Below are 20,346 nucleotides of genomic sequence, written 5' to 3'. Positions count from 1 at the left end.
CCTAGCAGTGGCTACTAGGTCTCCTTGGCCTATTTCAAAATCTGACAGAAGGCTCAGGTGGCTGGGTCATCTTCTGCATGGTCTCCACTGATTTCCAGCGTCCATTAAAGTTGCTCTTTGATATGGGATGGAAATCTGTCCTCCTAGTGAATTGGTGGTTATTACAGACATCAGGAAGGCTCAGAAGGCTCAGACTAGTCATTTATGTATATAAACATATATATACATATATATATATGCTTCCTAAATGATGATTCTCTGTTAGGGAAAGTCATACATGATTAATTTGAATTCGACTTCAGAGGGAGGAAAGAGAGTTCTAGGTGGAGTTGCTGTCTCCATCATAGTTACACTGATTTTGTCCTCATCACTGCCACAGAGACTACTGAGCACAAGTCTTAGCCCATGAACAACCTAATGAGAGAGTGCGGGGCTTCCTAAGTCAGACTGCCAGAGATCAACTGGTGTCCTTGTTTGTTACCAGCTGTGTGACCGGTAATACATCAGGTCATCTTTCTGGTCCTCACAGCCTTACCTGTCAAATAACAAATGTAAACCCATACCTCATAAGGCTATAAAATTAAATGAGATGCTACATGCGGTGCCCTAAGAGGAGCGTGTGACACAGAGTGAACATCTAATGGATTTAGCTCCCCAGGTAATGGATAATCGCGTACTGTAATAATAGAATCCGCTCAAAGAGTGCAGTGCAAAATTAAAAAGCCAGCATGGAGGGCCAGCGAGATGGCACAGCAGGCAAAGGGACTTGCCGTGTGAGCTTGGTGACCTGAGTTTGATCCCTGGAACCAGCATGGTGACAGCAGAGAAGCAACCCTGTTGGACCATCTTCTGACTCCACACGCCTGCCACGGCACACCCATTCCTTCACACACACAAACGCATGCACAGCGTATATACACACAGCAATTATGAAAGTTTAGAAGCAGCATGTAGCTGCAACATCATGTGTGATGATATTTAATTTGTATTTTAATAACTAAAGCTCGCCTGAAGATCGGGGAGTAAGACAGCCACACGGATCAGCTGTACAAACCAGGCAGTGGTGATACACACACACCTTTAACCCCAGTGGCCACACCAGTTTGCCATAGAAACCGGGTGGTAGTGGTACATGCCTTTAATCCCAGCACTAGGGAGGATTATAAAATGGGAAGAGACAGGTTTCAGGCTCAGTCTCATTCTGAGATTCCTAGAGGCAGGATCGCCATTTCAGACTGACGTAGAGGTACAAGTCAGTGCCTGGCTGCTTTGCTTTTCTGGTCTTCAGGATGAACCCCAATATCTGTCTCTGGATTTTCATTAATCATACAACAATCATGCCTGCACACACACAAGCATGCACACACATCATGTATGCACACAACAATAATGAATGTTTAGAAACAGCATGTAGATACAACACAGAAATTATCCCAGAAAATAAACCATTTTTTTTCTAAATTCTGTATAAACATCAGCTACGGTTCTACAGTATTAAATATGTGCTTCTATTTCTCATTTGCTCTTTGCCATGCTCTTGAAATAAGTCATTATTTTATTTGCCTGATAATATTTAGTTTTTGATTTTTTTAACTTTCTTTCATGTGTATGGATATTTTGCTTGCATGTACATCTATGTGCCATGTGCCTCATGGTGCTAAGAAAGACCAGAGAGGACATCAGATGGTGCTGAACTGCCACGTGGGCTCTGGGAATCGAACCCAGCTCACCTGGAAGAGCAGCCAGTGCTCTTAACCACCGAGCCATCTCCCCAGTTCCAGTTCATTCTTTTCAGAATTAAAATACACTACAATAACCTTAAAGTTGGGCGGCACTTTGTTAGACACCTAATAAACAGACATTGGTCATTTTAACGACAGGGATTTATTCTGAGAGATGTAAGTAGGGCCATTTCTTCCTTTAGATAGCATCATACATTAGACCTAAACAAATGGTAGATCATGCAGGCCCATCACTCCATGTGGATCCTTGAGAACTCAGTAGGCAGGAGATGGATGCTGTCAGTGTAGCTCCTTTGACTAATTTGATGAGTGATATCATCTATCTTATTTTATTTTTGTGTATGGGTATTTTGTGTATATATGTACCACATGCGTGCAGTACCTAAAGAAGCCAGATCCCCTTGAACTAGAGTTATAGACAGGTGTGAGCCACTATGTAGGTGTTGGGAACTGAACATGGGTCCTTCAAAGAACAGCCAGGGCTCTTAACTGCTGAACCACCTCTCCAGACCTGTGACATTGTATGTACTCGTGCACTCTACCAATAAAAAGTACACTACAGTAAATACAAAAATTATCCATTTATCCAATTATCAATATAGTTATTTGTCAGCAAGTGTGTGCTACACATAACTACATGTGCTGTGTGCTCATGGGACCTACAGGATAGATGACTGTCTACACCATCATCAGAGATGAGTGGGCAATGTGTTGCACTACACTATAGTGCCTAAGTTCTCACTAAGATAGGGAATTTAAAGTTCCATTATGATTAAGGACCAGCATTACCTATGATCTGCCACTGATGGAAACATTTTTATGTCGTATGTAACTATACTCCATGAGATTTGATTCCATTGCCTCATAGACATCTATGTCTCTGGGACAGTTTGATGTTTACGAACGAGTTAGGGTGTTTGATTATTCAGCTCGTTCACAAGCATCAAGTTGTCACCAAACACAGAATAGTTTCTGGAAGCTGCATCCGCCTTCAACACCTTTGGAGTGATAACAGACTCCCGCAAAGGTGTGATGCCGTGGCTGGGTGCTGGGGTGTTAGCTAGCTTGAAACAAGAATCTAGTTGTCAGAACTGCTCTTGCCAGCCATGGTTATGATCCCCTAAAATAATAGTCTATACATTTATGAGACATGAAAGCTGTGATAGGTAATTTCTCTTTTAACACGAAATTTTACTCTTTGTGTTCATCATGCATAGTGATAAATCCCACTAGGATGTTTTTGTGTTAAGTATATCTCGAGTAGATTCAACCCTCGCCTTCCCCTGTCTCTTCCCTCTTCACCCCTTCTCCTATTCATTCCCCCAGATAGAAGCAGTTTAGGTTTTCAGAAAGCACAAAAATTCAATAGCCTTGCATTATGGATTTTAATTATAATTTTGTTTACTTAATTTCAGATGAAAATGTCCTTTACACATAAAGTTTTCAGAATTTCATTATTTTTGAACTTTGAATTTAGGAAAGAAAATTCCAAGCTTTACATTTTTTCGAGTAAGTTAAAAAAAAAAAGAAATGTTCTTTAAATTTTCCAGGCTAGGTCAAAGGGCAGAACAAAACAGCATGACAAAGTGATTTCGAGCCTGAGAAGCGTTAGGAATCAAAACACGAAGCAGCTGTCACCACGGATGGGGACTGTTGCCATGTGACGGGTTTCGCTTCCTTTTAAGGAAATCAAGGGCCGAAAAACATAAATTTCTATGTCTAGGAACAAATGTAAATGTTCACGATAGCTCCCCGTCATGGGCTTTTAAAATAATGTAGTGTTGGTTTCAGATTTGTATTTCTCATCTGTACTTCACTGACAGCCGCCACTCATTTTATAATTTACCCCCCCCTTATAAAATGATCAGCATATTTCATGGTAGAAGGGGTGCAGAGTGCATTCCTGCTGGGTCTCCCGACAGTCTCCTCCACGTCTAGAGTGGGACATCACTCCTAGTGACGGCTAGGGACTGCCGCCTTGTGAATGAGCCACTTGCTTCCCTAACACCGTCTCCTCCTGTTGTTCCCTGTGTCCTCCATTTCAAGAAGAAATGTCAGGAAATGAGGTGTGCATCCTTTAACGGCCTCATACATGAACCACGAATGCCCAAAGGACAGTGAACAAAATCTGTGTGCACACCGAGCCTTTTCTGCAGGAAAAGCGGTACTTTGACAGGACCACTTTCTGAAGGCTCCAGGTCCACCCTTACGTGCCTCTTCAGCTAGCCGGCTCCTGACTGATTCTTTCTACTGAGGAACACTTTGAAACGTCCTGCTGCTTCTCGCCGCCTGCTGTCGGGACGGTATGACACATATAGGAGCTGCTGAAATGCTTGTACCCAAAACAACATGTGTGCAAGTGCCCTGGGGACTAGAAACTCCCTTGTTCACAAAAGTTCCTTGTATAGGGCATGAAAAAGGTCGCAGAGTAAAAGCTTTCCGGGTGTTTTTGAACTGAAAGCCAGAGCTCAAATAATCTGCAAACCTCTCGTGACAGCAGAGGTTGCATTAAAATAACCCAGGCTAGTTTCCCCCCAAGTCACTGGGTGCTGCCTCCTCTTCAATGCCTGCCTGCTTTTGGTGGTGTTCACCAAGCAAGAAAGATGAAAAATGTGAACCCAATGGTCATGGTCTACCCTCCCCCTAGTTCACGTGACCTGTCTGATGATGACTGATGGCCAGTGTCTCAGTGCTTTGAGGACTGTGATAAAACACTATGGCCAAAAGCAACTTGAGGAGGAATTATCTTTCATCTTAGACTTCTAGGTAAAAGTCCATCAGTGAGAGAAATAAGCACAGAAACTCAAGAAAGGGAGGAATCTGGAGACAGAAGCTGAAGCAGAAACGACGGGGTGGGGCGGGCAGTGCTGCTTCCTGGCTTGCTCCTCATGGTTTGCTCAGCCTGGTTTCTTATGGCACCCAAGACTACCAGCCCAGGAGTGACATCTCTCACGGCAAGCTGGACCTTCCCATGTCAATTATCAGACAGAAAAAAAAAATTCACTGCAAGTTTGCCAATGGGCCAATCCGACGGGGACATTTTCTCATTCATGGTTTTCCTCTTTCTAAATGGCTGTGACTTGTGTCAAGTTGACATAAAATGAGCCGGCACAGTCAGGTCATGGCTAGGGAGAATAAAGGATCCAAAAGCTTCTTGACAGAAGCCATCCTGGGGCTCTTGTTTTCAGTTTCCCTTGGACTCATTCTTCCTCTGACTGTTTTATGTATTAGACACAGTATTGTCATTTGCAATTAAAAGGACTCACGTGATTGAACATTTGGTCACCAGTTGAAGATGCCATTTGGGGAGGCCACATAACCCCCGCCTTTTCTTTTTAAGGATTAAAGGTTTAAACCTTTTTTTAAAGCCTTACCTTTTGGTAAGGCTTAGCTGGCAGGCAGGCATGGGCTACTTGGTGTGCACCTCTGAGGACGATTGCACCCCTGATTCAAGTCTGCATCCCTCTCTGCTTCCTGCCTGCCCTTATGAAGGGGGCAGCCACCACAAGGTCCCATCTCCACAGAAGACGCTTCCCTGCTATGATGAATGAATAGCCCCCAAGGCTAGAAGCCAAAATAAGAAACAAAACTATCTTCACCAAAAAAAAAAATGATGATGGAAATATGTCTTTTAATTGCATAGGTTGGAAACATACCTGCTATAGAGGTGAGATTAGAAGGCAGGCATTTTAATATGCAGTGCCCTGACTAGGCCCCATTCATATGATACTTGCAAACCTTTCATTCCCAGGTTGGATACGAACCACTGATAAAGACAACTTTCCCAGTCTAACTCACAGTCTCAAATGCTACTTGGGGTATTGTTCGCCAGGTTTGGCCAGTGACAGTAGATTCTTTACAGGAAAGATTGGTCACGGAATAAATTTAGTAAATTAACTAGTCCTTTGAAACTAAAACTATCATCTTGACACATTCGTTTCCAGAATTCTCAGACCGTGGGATAGATCTCACTAAGCAAATGTTGAGACCTTCATAAACATGCCTTCGGTTGTCCCTCCCTCCATTTTTAACAAGTACCAAGCCTCTGTAATTCAAAACAGTGCAAAAAGAATGTGCTATTTTATCCTCCGATGCTGTCACCCCTGAGCTCCCTGCCAATGGAAATACTAAGATGCATGCTTCCGAAGCCAAAGGATATTTTTTGCAAAGGAAAACAAAAACCCAAGTCTGCACCATGGTGAAGAAACCACTCCCTGGAAATACCGAGACTCGCAGCATGCAAGCTGAATGATCTCATTAGAGGCTGCAATGAGCAAGTGTCTCCTGTGTACCTGTCGCCCTCAGAGAGCTGATTCATCTCGCATGAAGAATAACCCGTTCCTCTGAAATGATTTTCTCTACACAGCACTTATGACAGAATCATCGTGAACATAGCTTATACAGAGGTCCTGGCTTGAGACGCCATCCTACAACGACATGGGGGAAGTTCCTCAATAGCTCCTACAAGCTATGTGAAGTTTACCAGCAGATCGTAGCTGTCATAGGCCATGGAAAAAAAGCCAAAGAGTGGGCGGTAGGTCTCTGAAACGTCTATGCAGCATTCGTTCATTAAATCACAAGGTTACAGTCAATTGATTATCCATTGTTGGTATGGTTTTATCTCATCAACACTCATTCACCAAGTTCACCCTGTCTCCATGGTGACAACGAACAGAGTCATTAGACAATCCAGGCACCAGGACTTGGTTTGATTACCAGGTTAGCTTTTGAAAGAGCTCAGTACTTCAGCTGCCTCCGATCACATCTAAAACAGACTTAATAGGTTCCTCTCTATCGTGAAGCTGTCGGAATAAAACCTAAGCTGACCTGTGTCCACCACAAATATAGTCTCCCTACCTTTTTTTGAAATTTCACTTACTTAAAAAAAAAGTGCTTTTCTGTGGAAGAGATGGCTCAGTCTTTGAGAGCACTCGTTGCTCTTGCAGAGGACGCTGCTTCAGCACCCTGCACTCACATGGCAGCTCACCACCATCCAGAACACCAGGCCCAGGGGATCTGGCGCCCTCTTCTGGCTCCTGTGAGCACTAGGCACACAGTCAGTGTAGTATAAATACGTAGAGAAAACAATCGCATAAAATAAAAATGAATTAATCCTTTAAGGATGAATATTTTCATTTTTTAATATTTATTTATTTATTATGTATACAATATTATGTCTGTGTGTATGCCTGCAGGCCAGAAGAAGGCACCAGACCCCATTACAGATGGTTATAAGCCACCATGTGGTTGCTGGGAATTGAACTCAGGACCTTTGGAAGAGTAGGCAATGCTCTTAACCTCTGAGCCATCTCTCCACAGACACATTACACAATTTAGGTTTCCAGTGGAAAGATGCAAAGGGAAGAAATGAAATAGTGGGTTAATTTATCACGCAGAGCATATTTAGGAGAGTAAAGAGTCGCCATGACACAATAATAGCGGAAGAAAGATGGTTAACTTGAGTCAGCTCAGTAAGGAGGGAGCCACCTTGGGAGCTAAGACAGCGCCTCTGTACGGCAGCTAGTTCAGTACAGAACAAAGACAATAGCCCAGCAAACTTTCTGGGGACATCACTGTGATTTCTATGACATGAGTACCCTGAGGTGGAGACAGGAAGAGAGAAGTCTGTGCAGTAGGCAGTGCCATGAGAGGAAAGTAATGCCCTAATCCACGCGTTCCCTCACAGGCAACTGCAGAGGGATGTCATCTACGTAATTCTTGATGGTGTCAAATTCATAATCAATATTAATCATCACATAGATCTTTGTTTTGATATCAATATATATGAACCTACCTCTCACGGATGACAGCATCGGTTGCCAAGTGGAAGGCAAATGTTTACCATTATTTTTTAATAAAACCATATATATTTCATAAAACTATGGAACCATCCCAATTATTCATCCTATAAGTGACAGAGCACGGGTAGCGCCGAGTGTTTCCTTCTGAATAAAAGCTGCCCTGTCACATTCAAAGACAACACAAAAATTCTCAAGATATTTTTTTTCCCTTAAATAAAGCTGACTTTCAGGACACAACATGAGAAGACTAGGCAGTCTGGGATTAGGCAGATCTGGTATGTCTCTTTTATCACATGTAAACATGAAGCCCTTGACAAGTCTCCTAATCCCTCTTAGCTTCAGCTTCTTCTCTAGTACTATGTGAGTAAGAACATAAACAAATGTGTGTATGCGTACACACACACATATGTTCACATGTGTGTGAGCCTACATGTATGGTCATGTGCAGATATAAAGACCAGAGATAAACCTCAGTTGTCGTCCCTCAATAACCCTCTGACTTGTCTGTTATCACTGCATGCTCAACAATGAGGCTAGCCTGGCAGGACAGGGAGTCCCCTGGCCACTGCCTCCCTAGCACTGGGGTTACAGCTCTGTACCACGTTTTTATATGGGTGCTGGGGCTGGAAATCAGGTCCTCAGGTTTGTAGAGCAAGAGTTGTATTTTCCAGAACTTGTGTACATAGAAGCCTTTTACTCTACAATCTTCACATGAGTAATCCTTAACTAAAGTTATCCTGACCTCACAAGTCTCAGTGTACAAGGGATTTTCTGGACATAGTAGGATTTGAGTACTGTGTGCTTGCCAATGTTCTCATTAGCACGTTGCCAGTTGATGTAACCAATACCATTTCTGCATTCTCTCTCACTGTGCTTTTGCTCTTGGGTTCTCTGATAACTAGAATCTTCTTGAAAGGTGCACCACACCGGCAGAAAACCCTCAGAGCCCCAGAGATTCCATATACAGCCCTCACGTTCCCCTGCATATTAACATTGTTATTGCCGATCATATGTATCCCCAGTGATATCCCCCACTTCTATTCCACAGGAAATCTTAGTCATAGGAACTGGGAAGTCCCAGTCAAGCTATGAATGGGAAATGAATCCCTGCCAACTATGAAGCGCATTTCTGTAGATCCACTGCTAACGTCGTAACCTTCCCCCGTCTGCAGTTTTTGCAAGAACACTGAGTCACACTCCTGCACCCCAGTCGAATAAGTCATGTAAAGAGTAGGGTGAATACCCACACATCCTCTCCAAGACAGTGTCTGTCCACGAATGGGAATTGCTTTGGCCTCCTCAACCTGAGGTACTTGTTCTTCTCCAAAAGCATCCACTAGCTACTTCTAAATTGCAAAGACAATGACAATGGGTTGAAAGAGGAGCTTAAATAGCTTCCAGCCCACTCTGAGACCAGAAGAGCCCAATGGCTGGCTTGTAGCTTATACTATCATCTGTATAGTTGGTCCTGTAGGTCTCTTCATTTCAGGGAAAAACAGAGATTCACTCTTCATACCAAATAAGAAAATTTGATCCTCTAACTGAACATCAGCTTGCACAATAGATCTAGATTTTAGCCATATCATTTCTTGTTAAAATAGGCTGGAAGATCCCAAAGCTAATCAGCTTGTCAATGTACCTAAAATATCTGTTTTAGGATTTGCAATAAAATTTAATACAGAAAAAAAGGATGTTTTTTTTTTAAACCTACCTTTAAAAAAATGTGTATTATGGAGAAAAGTCAAAACCAAGGAGAGATTGAGTCAGGCTGAAAAAATGTGTCTTTGTTTTCCATGGATTAAAACAAGGAAAATCTTTTTGTTTGTTTGTTTATTTTCTTCAAGACATGATTTCACTATGTAGTTCTGGCTCTTCTGGAACTTACTCTGTAGAGCAGGCTGACCTCAAACCCACAGAGATCCACCTGCCTCTGCCTCCCAAGTGCTGGAATTAAAAACGTGTGCCACTATGCCTAGCACAAAGTAAACTTTTATGCTTAAGCTAAGCTGAAATTGAAGTGATGTGGAGCGTCTCCTCTCACAATGGATCTTTTAAAACAATATATATGTATATTATATATGTTTGTCATTATTTACATATAGATATATAGGCTTTCAGCCACCCTTTGTTAGCTAAAACCCTCCCTAAGTATATGTGACTGTTTCCCATACTCACACACAGTACAAAATGACTAGTTATTGGAAGGGATACTGAAAATGCTAATAAGAGTATGCCAGCATCATTCTTTGTTGTTTGTTTTCAGGACAGGTTTCTCTTTGTAGCTGGCTTTCCTGGAACTTTCTCTGAGACTGGGCTGAACTTGAACTTAGAGCCCACCTGCCTTTGCTTCCTCAGCGAGTGCTGGGAGTAACTATTTTTTTGTTTTTGTTTTTTTGATTTTTGTTTGTTTTGTTTTGATTTGATTTGATTTTTCGAGACAGAGTTTCTACGTAGCTTTTGGTTCCTGTCCTGAAACTAGCTCTTGTAGACCAGGCTGGCCTTGAACTCACAGAGATCCGCCTGCCTCTGCCTCCCGACTGCTGGGATTAAAGGCGTGTGCCACCACCGGCCCAGCTGGGAGTAACTGTTGACAGGGGTTTCTGTCCCGCCCAATCCTGCAGCCGTTCAGTCCCAAAGAAACACACAGAGATCTACATTAATTATAAACTTGCACGCCTCTTAACTTAGGCTTCTTATTAACTAACTCTTACAGCTTAAATTAGTCCATAATTCTTATCTGTGTTAGTCACATGGCTAACCAACCTTTTATCAGTGAGGAATTCTCATCTTGCTTCCTCAGTGTCTGGGTGATGACTGCAGACTGGCCTTTCTTCTTCCCAGAATTCTTCTGTTCTGGTTGCCCCACCTACACTTCCTGCCTGGCTACTGGCCAATCAGCATTTTATTAAACCAGTACAAGTGACAAATCTTTACAGGGAACAAGACCATTGTCCCACAGTAAGTAATGGTGTGCACCAGCATGCCCAGCAATGCCAGCATCTTTTAAGACAAAAATATTTCAAAATCAAGTGACTTTGAGCCAGGGAGTATTCATTCTGAACACAGCTCAAGGTGAAAATCTACTCTCCCCTTCCATCTTGATTAATACATCCACAAAAAAAAAAACTAAACAACTATTATCAAAGTCCTTGGAACAACAGAATCATCTAAATGTCTTACACAAAAGAGAATATTTATTTTTCCAAAAAGCATAATTGCTCTCAGAGAGATTTTTGGTCTTTCTTCTGACTTAACCTTGTATTTCTAAAGCAAACATAGCCATCTAGTGGAAGCAACTTTAATAGCATATGATCTTACTCCAGGTATTTAAACATCAATCATAACAGCAACAAAAAGCTGAATGAGTTCTTATTTCGCTACATAATATATGATTGTAAAAAGTAAGACTCCTTGTGATGTGGTATGCTGTGATTGGTTGATCCTCTTGAGACTGGGTCTACAGAGCATGGGTTGACTTTGAAGGTGACCTTCAGCCTCTGATTCTCCAGCCTTCCCATCCCTGGTGTCGGAACTACAAGCGTGCACCACCACGCCTGGCTTTATGTGGCTCTGGGAATTGAACGCAGGGCTTCATGCACGTTAGGCAAGCGTTCCACTCATTGGTCTCCATCTTTGTTTTCTTTAGCATTGCATTAAATACACCAAAACTGTATGTGTTGCATGACAGTTCCAGACATGAATTTCAAATTGTCTGTTCTCTACATGCCATTCAAAACCAAGCTATATTATAAACATGGCCGTGGAGATGTTCACCTCTCAGTTTAAAACTGACCTATTCTCTGCCTGACATTGAAGGCATCCTTGGCCACTGTCTGACTTCAGTGTGTTTGTGCTTTGTCTGCTACTGTTTCAGTGTGCTGTGTTCTGGGGTGGGTGTGGGTTTGTGTGAAGACTGTAGTGCTGTTTGTGTCTGGTGTGTGCGTTCTGTGTGCCCTGTGCTGTGGACAAATGCCCTTAGCACTCTGATATGGCCCTCCCACAGATTTTCTCTAAGATTGGACCACTTCTGTGAATAACTGAAAATGTAGAACATCCAGGACAGCTTTTCTAAGAAGAGGCAGTGGTCATGCTGCCGAGCAAAGCTCGCATGAGGCTGGAAGTCAGAGGATGTGGGCCCCAGCTTGCTGCGGTTGGGGGCAGTGTGTGAGTCGGCCTGAGCACCTCTGTCCTTGCAAATGAAAAGGTGCTGGTCCCTGATCCCTGATGAGGGTGGTGCCCTTCCGGAGCTTTTCTGTCACTGTGGGCTAAATCTGTGCACTTTACCCATTCCTCACTGCATTTTACATAAATACGTGTGATCATCTGCAATTCCAGCATCACCATGGCTACTGCAAAGGTTTCATGATATTTACCACTTTCTCAAAGCCTTGTTTCTAAGCACTGATTGTTTTCTTACAGCAGCTGACCGCCTTCCAAAATGAAGAGTGCTTTATTTCTTATAAAGGGCGAGGAAAGCCGCCTCCAGCTTCAGGCGTTTCTCCCGCCCCTCCCACCTCTTTACCCCCCACCACAATTCACGCTGCTCTGCAATCAATCCACCATCCATGCGCAAAGCCCACTTTTCTTGCTCTCTCAAATGTACTAGACATATTTCCTTCCGTCCTGAGGTCACCAGGCCTGAGAATCTCTAGCGAGTCTCCATGATTGCTTTTGCAGCTATAGCCTGGGCTCCATGCCCCTGAAGTGTGTAGGCTTTGATGGAGAGCCCCACAGGGAGCACGGTGGGTGTGTCTCCTTCTCTTTGTGTCTTAGATCAGAAGGTAGAAATGTCTATTTAACTGTTATCAACCTGAAAGTGAAGAAGGAAAAAAAGTCACATAACTTAAGGAGTGAGCAGTCGACTCTGACTTACAGTTTGAGGTGTAGTCCATGATGGCAGGGAAATCAACATACGGGGAGCTTGAAGCAGCTGGCCACAACACATCCGCAGTCAAGAAATAGCAATGAACATGTCTTAATGTCCAATTCCCTTCCCCCATTTTATATAGTCTAGAACCCCCTACAAGATTCTTAGTCCCACCGACCATCAAGTTGGGTCACCTTACGCTAACTAATACAGTCAATATAACCCCCATAGGCATGCCCAGGGGCCCATCTCTCCAGCGATTCTAGAACCTGTCCAATGGGCAGTTAACACACACATCCTTTTGAGATCTCACAACTCTTATGTTTAGTGAAGGGGGATGGTCTTTTTTTTTTAACTTTTTCAAACATACAGAATACTGAGAAGGTTAGAATAAAAATATGAGTCATAATTTATTACCTTCAAAAACAGTCCCAAGCCCATGAGTCCTTAGGGCAGAGCCAAGTGGAAGAAAGAGACAGTCTCTGGACAGGCAGGCAGCCAGACCAGCAACGATTTCACCCTCGTTTTCTCCATCTCAAGCTCTAGATGACATTTCTGGTAACTAATCTTTCTTTCCTCTGTGTGTGTGTGTGTGCATGTATGCAAGTTTGCACAAGAGAGCACACACGTGCACAGACTTGAGGAAGGTTAATATCAGAAATCTACTTTCCAACTTATTCTTTGAGGCAGAGTCTCTCAGTCAAGCCCAAAAATCACCCCTTTGGCTAGTGTACCCAGCCAACTATCTCTGGGTATTCTTGTGCTATGTGCCTATGTTACCACTGCTTAAGATTGGTTTTTTTTTTAATCGAAAGCTAAGGCTGTGCCCAGTATTAAATTAAAAGCGGCACCCGTGGAGAACAGTGAAGCATTTACTGAATGTCTGTCACAACTAGTTTTAGTCCAAATGTGTGTCCATATTTTACCATCTGTAGAAACGAGAGATGTAAACAGAATCCAATATTTCATACTGATGGCTCTAATATGGCGGCATTTGAGATGTTTGTAAACATGGCAGGAACAGACACAAGAGCCAGGATTTATGCTCGGAAGTGTGTGATTCATGCACATGGACTCCAGATTTGTTGCCTGCAGCGGAGGCCCAAAGGGAAGCAATTTCCAAGATATGTTCCACCGAGTGAGCGGTGACCTGCGTTTTGTGTGGTACCTTCTCTGGGACACTGGGTAGAAATGAGGAACTTCCGGTCTCAATGAGAGCTTTCGTAAAAGTCACGAAAGACGCATATTTGATATATGTGGGGGAAATGCCACAGCGTAATGTCAGCGTTGTGTCTCACCAAACAGCCACTCAGATTCCAGGAACACCTTCACTCAAAGAGCAAGCGACGAATCTTAGGACTGCGGTTACGAAGGCGGCAGTTTCCTGGGCTACCTTGGACATCAAGCGTATCCCTAGTGCCAACACGCTGGGCTAACTTGAGCACTGCTGCTTTCTCTCAGCCCCTCGCCCCAGGCTGCACCAAAGCCTCTGCCGCTCTAGTCCTTGGACTGTTGCCAGGATCGGTGCCTCTTGGAACCGGAATTTTTTGACTCTGCCACTTTTTTTCACAAGTTTACATTCTCCCATGACTCTATTTCAGCAAGCTGGCCACTGCCCCCTAGGCTGGGAGTACTTTACTTCTTTATTAAGTTTTATTTATTTATTCTTCGTTGTATTAAAGGATCTTTCCCGGCGTTGATTAGTCTCTTCTCTCCAATGGATGTACTTTTGCCAATTAATTTTCCTACCTAGTCAGACTCAAAGGTAGCTTAGCCTCGCTGGTAGGAACCTGAACTCTTTTTGCTTGTTTGTTTCTGAGAAAGGGTTTCTCTGTGTAGGTCTGACTGTCCTGGAACTCACCCTATAGACCAGGCTGCCCTTGAACTCAAAGAAATCTGCCTGCCTCTGCCTCCTGAGTGCTGGGATTAAAGGCTTATGCGACCACCATCCTGCGGAACCTGAATTCTTTAAATTCTTCTCGACATTCTCTCCATCTTTCCCTCCCACAATCTGAGAGTCACAACTATATTCACAAGACGCCGTCTCTCAGTTTCACTAGCCAGACTTTCTAGGCTGAGAAGAACATCTCATGGGTTACCTCCCTGACCCCACAGGCTTCCCTTCTACCGCGGCCATATTTAGTGGTTAACAATGACTGTACCTAACAGGAGGCCTGGTATATATAGTAGGCACTCAGTAAAAATGTAGAGTTACAGCCAAACCATACAACTCTGCTCTGTTTTTGACCAACTTGGACCACTCGGACCTTTGCTTTCCTTCCCTATACAATGGGGATGGTAACATTTAACGTAGAGAGAATGGTGTCACTAAAAGCTAACTTCCATCACTGTTGGTTGTACATGGGTGAATGAGCCAATGGAAAAGATGCTATGGGATCTTTGCTTGCTCCTGATGGGTTCCCAAGAAGCCCATCATCTTCTGGACAGAAATATCCATTTGTTTGTTTGTTTTAAACTCAGGAACTTGCATTTCTGCTGATGAAGGACCACTGAGTAATCACTGGGCAGGTGCTTTAACCAACTAAGCCCTGGAACCATCCCACCTGCCGTTGGCATCTACGGGACACCTCCCCCCCCCTCTCTCTCGTTTTCCCCTTAACCCTGGTCTCTATCACAAGGCACCATTAAGCTACAGTTGACCTTAATCAGCGATTCTTCTTGTTCTAATGGAACACACAGGGCTTTCCTAGTCCCCAACCTCTTGTTCTGGGTCACGGTGACTTGGAGCCTTTTCTTCCAGCCTCAGCTTCGTTCCTATTACCATGATAGAATACACACACAAAACCAACTTACGGAAGAAAGGGCTTATTTTAGCACACAGTTCAAGGTATGGTCCGTTATGGTCGGGAGGTCCAGTCAGCAGGAATCTGAAGCAACTGTCTTGTCATAGTCATAGTAAGGAAACCGAGGGGAAATGCTAATGTGTTCAGAAGATCCAGGAACTCTGCCTGAAGAATGGTCCCACCCACAGTTAAAGTTACTCCTCCCATATCAGTGAATGCAATCAAGGCATTTCCCCCATCGGCATAGCCGGAGTCTTCCTGATGGTTCTGGATCCTGTTGAGGTGACAATGGGAAGTGACCAACACACTCACCCAGTGGTCTCCTGCCCCACACCCTTGCAATTGCTTCCTTGTCTCTCCCAAGCCACTGGAAATTGACTGATATAGAACCCAATCCAACTGGTCAGACTTTAGGGTCTGGAGGAATGACAGTATTGATGACAGAAATCTGGCTTGAAGGGAAGGATGGTGGAAAGGTATCTAAGTATTGGCTTCTGACATATTCTTCCTTCTTAGCTACTAATAAGGAGAAAACAAATGAGAAAAACTGAACAGAACTAAGCAAAAATTAAATGACTCTCCACTTTTAAAGGTAACACAGCAATATCTCAAATATTGATGCGCGTCCAGTGTTGAGGTTATAAAGGTATGCTTATGTAAAATAATGTAAGTCATTTAAGTTATGGTTACATAATAATGAAGTCAGAATAGATACTGATATCCATGTCAGGGTTCTGATTTGTTTCACATTTTTTTTAAGTCGGTATAGACTTACCTACTCTCCACCATCATTTAAAAGTGGTATTCCTTTTTCTGTGTTTTAAATAACCCCACATGGTTGGCAGGGAAATCTCTGTGACCTGTTTCTCCTGGGGAAGTGATTCTTTTCTTGGACTTTGTGCAGTTCCCATGACAAAGTGTGTTTCATTTCAGCCTCACCGTCAGGAATGAGGAGCGAGGAGACTCTGCGGGGAGACCCCCCCACACCACAAAAATGGAGAACATCCAGGTCCTAGAGGAATGGTGAGTGCGGCGGCCAGGCTGGAGTCCATTCTGTGCGTGGGTGCCACTGTCCCCCGCCCCCGCCCCGCCCCCGCCCCCACCCCGCCCCCACCCCCGCCCCCACTCCGTGTCAAAGCATCACCCCTGTGGGTCTCGGAAAGGAACGGCAGCTCAGCATTCAGCCTGGAAGATCTTACTGATGATTGCAATTAGTTTTGACCAGGTTTTCTATTAGCCACGCTACAAAGTCAAGCATTGTCTATCTTTCCCTGTTAGTTCAATAAATGTTATTGAACTAACCGCAGAAAATGGCTTACTTTTACTTCTCTTGACTGGAAATATTTTAAAATTTGTCTTCATTTTATAGGAATCTGAACACCACATGCACACATAGGCACATACACACAACCGCACACATGCGTAACATACATATATACACACATGCACACAAACACACATGCACACCCACTCATACACACATGGACATCACTGCACACATACATACACACATAGGCACATGCACACATACACACATGCACATCTGCATATACACAGGAACATACATAAACATATATGCATACATACACCACACACACACACACACACTGGATTTCCAAAATCAACCAGGAAAAACAGCCAGCTAGCCAGCTCCTGGTTTTATAGCCACCACAACAGACTTCAACCGTGTCTTTTCAAAACGAGGAATCGAAATGTGGTTTTAGAGGCGACAACCTAATTATAAGTTGATGGTTCATATCATTGTAAATGCCTCCTCTTTTGCTTTTCGTAGAAGTTCAGTATGAGTTTCACTGTGACGTTAGACAGCTGTACACTTAATTTTCCTTGAGAGTGAGTGTGAGCACGTGTAGGTTCGTGTTTTATGGATGTGTATGTGCACACGTGTGCGGGTGTGCTCTCCCAGGAAAAGTGAGCATCAGGTGACCTCCTTTATCATGCTATGCACGCCCACCTTCTTAAAGCAGGTCTCTCGCTGACCCTGGAGCTCAAAGTTTTGCTAGACTTAACTTGCTTGTGAGTGCTTGGCATCTGGCTATCTCCGTCCCCCTACCCCAAGCACTGGGGATATGGAACATGACCCCTTACCTGTCTGGAACATGTCCCCTTACCTGATTTTTACATGGGGGCTGTGGATTCAAACTCAGGTTTACCCACTGAAGCATCCCCCAGCCCCAAATTTAATATTGTAGATGAATGGAAAGCTTCAGATATTATGGGACAGCTATAAGTCTATTTAAGAGACCTGGCTATATATTAAAAAAATAATAATAAAATAATACCCCTCCTAACCAAACATATTTTGAATCAAAAGCTAAGATTCTGGATCATTTAAAAAACACTCCAAGCTTTGTGTTTCTCCTTCTTTGGTGTGAGGGCAAATTGGTCGGTGACTGGTGGTTTTGGCAATAGTGATCTTTATTATATATAGTTATCCAGAAAATCCCTTATGCTGTTCTTAGTCCTCTGCTTTCCAAGGAACATTTTGAGCATTGGGGATAAAGTGCACAAAACATATTCTTATTTTATATTGTGTAAATAATAAGCCGTGGGTACCAGAGGTGAAAAATCAACTCTTTCTCTCTTATGGTTAAACCAATGCAAACAAGATAGAAAACCTCCCGTTCATTTACAAGAAAAAGCTAAGGAACATTACCACTTGCAGGATTCTTTAAAACTGTCCGACAGCCGTGGTCATGTGGTATCTAACTCCTTACTGCTCTGAGCCTCAACTCCCATGGCTGTCTTTGCACCCAGGGGTCATTTGTCAAGGCTCAGGACTGATTCAGTTCCTCAGATTGCTCGCTAGATCAAGCCAGGCGCAATAGTGAAACACAACCACTAGAGGGCAGCACGTGACTAGGACTTTAAAACCACCCGCCCTTCCTCTGCTGGCACCACAGGTGAAAGCTGCTTCTAATGGCTTCATTCTGTCTCCGCAGCCAAAACCCCACTGCAGACGAGGTCAAGTCCTGGTCTCAAAATTTTGACAAGATGATGAAGGCTCCTGCAGGAAGAAACCTTTTCCGAGAGTTCCTCCGAACAGAATACAGCGAGGAGAACCTCCTCTTCTGGCTAGCCTGCGAAGACTTAAAGAAAGAGCAGAACAAAAAACTCGTTGAAGAGAAGGCCAGGATTATATACGAAGACTACATCTCTATACTGTCGCCCAAGGAGGTAAGAGCCCGGAGAACGCTGAGGTGGGCTTTCTGAGACCAGGGTGAGCCTCTCTGGGTAGGTTAATGAGCTGCCATTCAGTGGCCCCCAGACTTGGGAGGTCAGGTCTCCCAGTGAGTGGTGTTCATTTATCTCTAGCCAAATGGTGTGTGACAGAGGCTTGCTTTCCAGAACTAATGCCGTGCAGAAAGAAGCAAGGAGCTATGTTTTAACGTGGGTAGCGCGTTCCAAAGAATGACGCTCTGGCCGTATGCCTGAGAGTATTCCTGGGACGGTTGTCTAAAAAGCCAGTCATTGCAGCCTATACCTAAGAGTGTGCGCGTGCGTGCGTGCGTGCTTGTGTGTGTGTGTGTGTGTGTGTGTGTGTACACGCCTATCAGTGCACATGCATTAGGAATCGTCCTCAATTGCCCTTCCTTTTTATTCATCAAGGTGGGTTTTTTTCAATCAAACCCAGAGCTCCCCACTCCAGCCTTCATGCTCTGGGGATTTCCTGCCTCCTCCGAGGGTCTCAAGGGACTGTCTCATCCACGGGGTGTCCCTGTGCGTTTCTGGGAATGGAACCAAACTCTGGGCTTTATGCCTGCAAGGCAAGTGCTTTAACTGCAAAGCTAGCCCCACCTCACATCCCACCAAGGGCTGTATAGTCTGGACTTAGGGAAGGAGAGCCCAGGATTCCTTGCTTTTACCCAGCTGTTCACATAATATACTAGTCTGAAAACATTTGGCGACTAGATGGTGCTCAAAACAAACAAACAATAAACAAAAACAAATAAAACCCCATGGCATCCTTGTTGATTCTGAGGCAGGACCTTTCTCCCCCGCCCCACCGTCCTTTCTTTACCGCTAACTCTTGGACAGAAATGGAAAATAGAAACTGTTTTCCTTCCTTACACTTTATCAGAAGTGCCAGCCTGTTTCTCCCATTACCTGGATGAACCTCTAAGGGATACTTCTAGCAAGCATATTAAAACTTGAAGTTAATTTGCTCTTGAGGAATGTTTTCATCAAGGGGCGACCATAATGTGATGACCAGCCCCCCTGGAGCCTGGGTATCAGAGCTCTAGATGCCTTGCCAACCCCCAGAAAACACGGTGGCTTCTAGAATGCCTTCCCCTTACCTCGCTGCCCTGTCTCTTGCCTTTTCCGTCTGTGACGCTTAACCTACACATTTAAATTCCAGACCTGTTTTCGTATCCCAGAGTTCAGCCTCTTGCACGTTACTTGGCTGAAATCCCCTAGAACCGAACTGTAGGCATCAGTGCCTTGTCCAGCCTCTCAGTAGGACGGCATCCTCTCTACCCTTCCTCCTCCTCTGAGACACATAAAATATCTTTAGACTGGGAATGTGACTTCAACTGTGTCACTTCTAGTGAAGTCCTCCTACATAACCCTGATTTTTATTATTGAAATGTCACCCGTATTCCAGAATACTCCAGCAATATTTCCTCTACACATCGACCAACCCCCATCCCAGTCAACTTCTCTAATGCTGTGCTAAAACAATTCATGGGAGGAAGGGGTAAATATCTCATTTCCCAAAAGGTCAATGAAAAGACACGATGGTTGCAGGGTCCAGATGCTGCTCTGCACAGTGATTGCTACAATATTGCGTTGCTGTTAATATTCAAAAAGATAATAAGTTAGATTCTATTTGTCTTACGATAACTAACATGACACCAGCTCCCGAGAAGTCGTTGTTGCTGTCGATGTCACTGTACCTTTAAGAGGCAGATGAACCTCTCTTCTCAGCCATAGATCTTTAGTGCCCCCCCCCCCCGAAAGTTCTCTCAAGCTTAAAGGTAAGAGACAAAACCAGGGGGGGGGGTGTCTGGCAGGATGTCACCTGACGGTGACATTTCAAGATAAGATGAGCCAGTTTGAACTCCAATACCAATATTTTTATTCAGTAGAAACAGACAAAAAAGATCTTTAGG

At 43.9% G+C, this 20,346-nt stretch overlaps 1 protein-coding gene across 4 annotated transcripts in view; it reads left to right on the top strand.

Moving 5' to 3' along the window:
• Window positions 1-20,346, top strand: part of Rgs17 (regulator of G protein signaling 17) — an 86,879-nt gene that overhangs the window by 58,009 nt on the left and 8,524 nt on the right. For all 4 annotated transcript variants that reach the window (XM_075950007.1, XM_075950027.1, XM_075950037.1 and 1 more), the window contains exons 3-4: window positions 16,148-16,237; window positions 18,175-18,409. In XM_075950007.1, coding sequence (XP_075806122.1) covers window positions 16,148-16,237; window positions 18,175-18,409 — 325 coding nt within the window. The remainder of the gene's footprint in view (window positions 1-16,147; window positions 16,238-18,174; window positions 18,410-20,346) is intronic.

The sequence above is a fragment of the Microtus pennsylvanicus genome, chromosome 1 (assembly GCF_037038515.1).
Source record: "Microtus pennsylvanicus isolate mMicPen1 chromosome 1, mMicPen1.hap1, whole genome shotgun sequence".
Classification (NCBI taxonomy): Eukaryota; Metazoa; Chordata; class Mammalia; order Rodentia; family Cricetidae; genus Microtus; species Microtus pennsylvanicus.
Note: the sequence above shows the minus strand (reverse complement) of the source record. Positions and strands in the feature narration are given on the sequence as shown.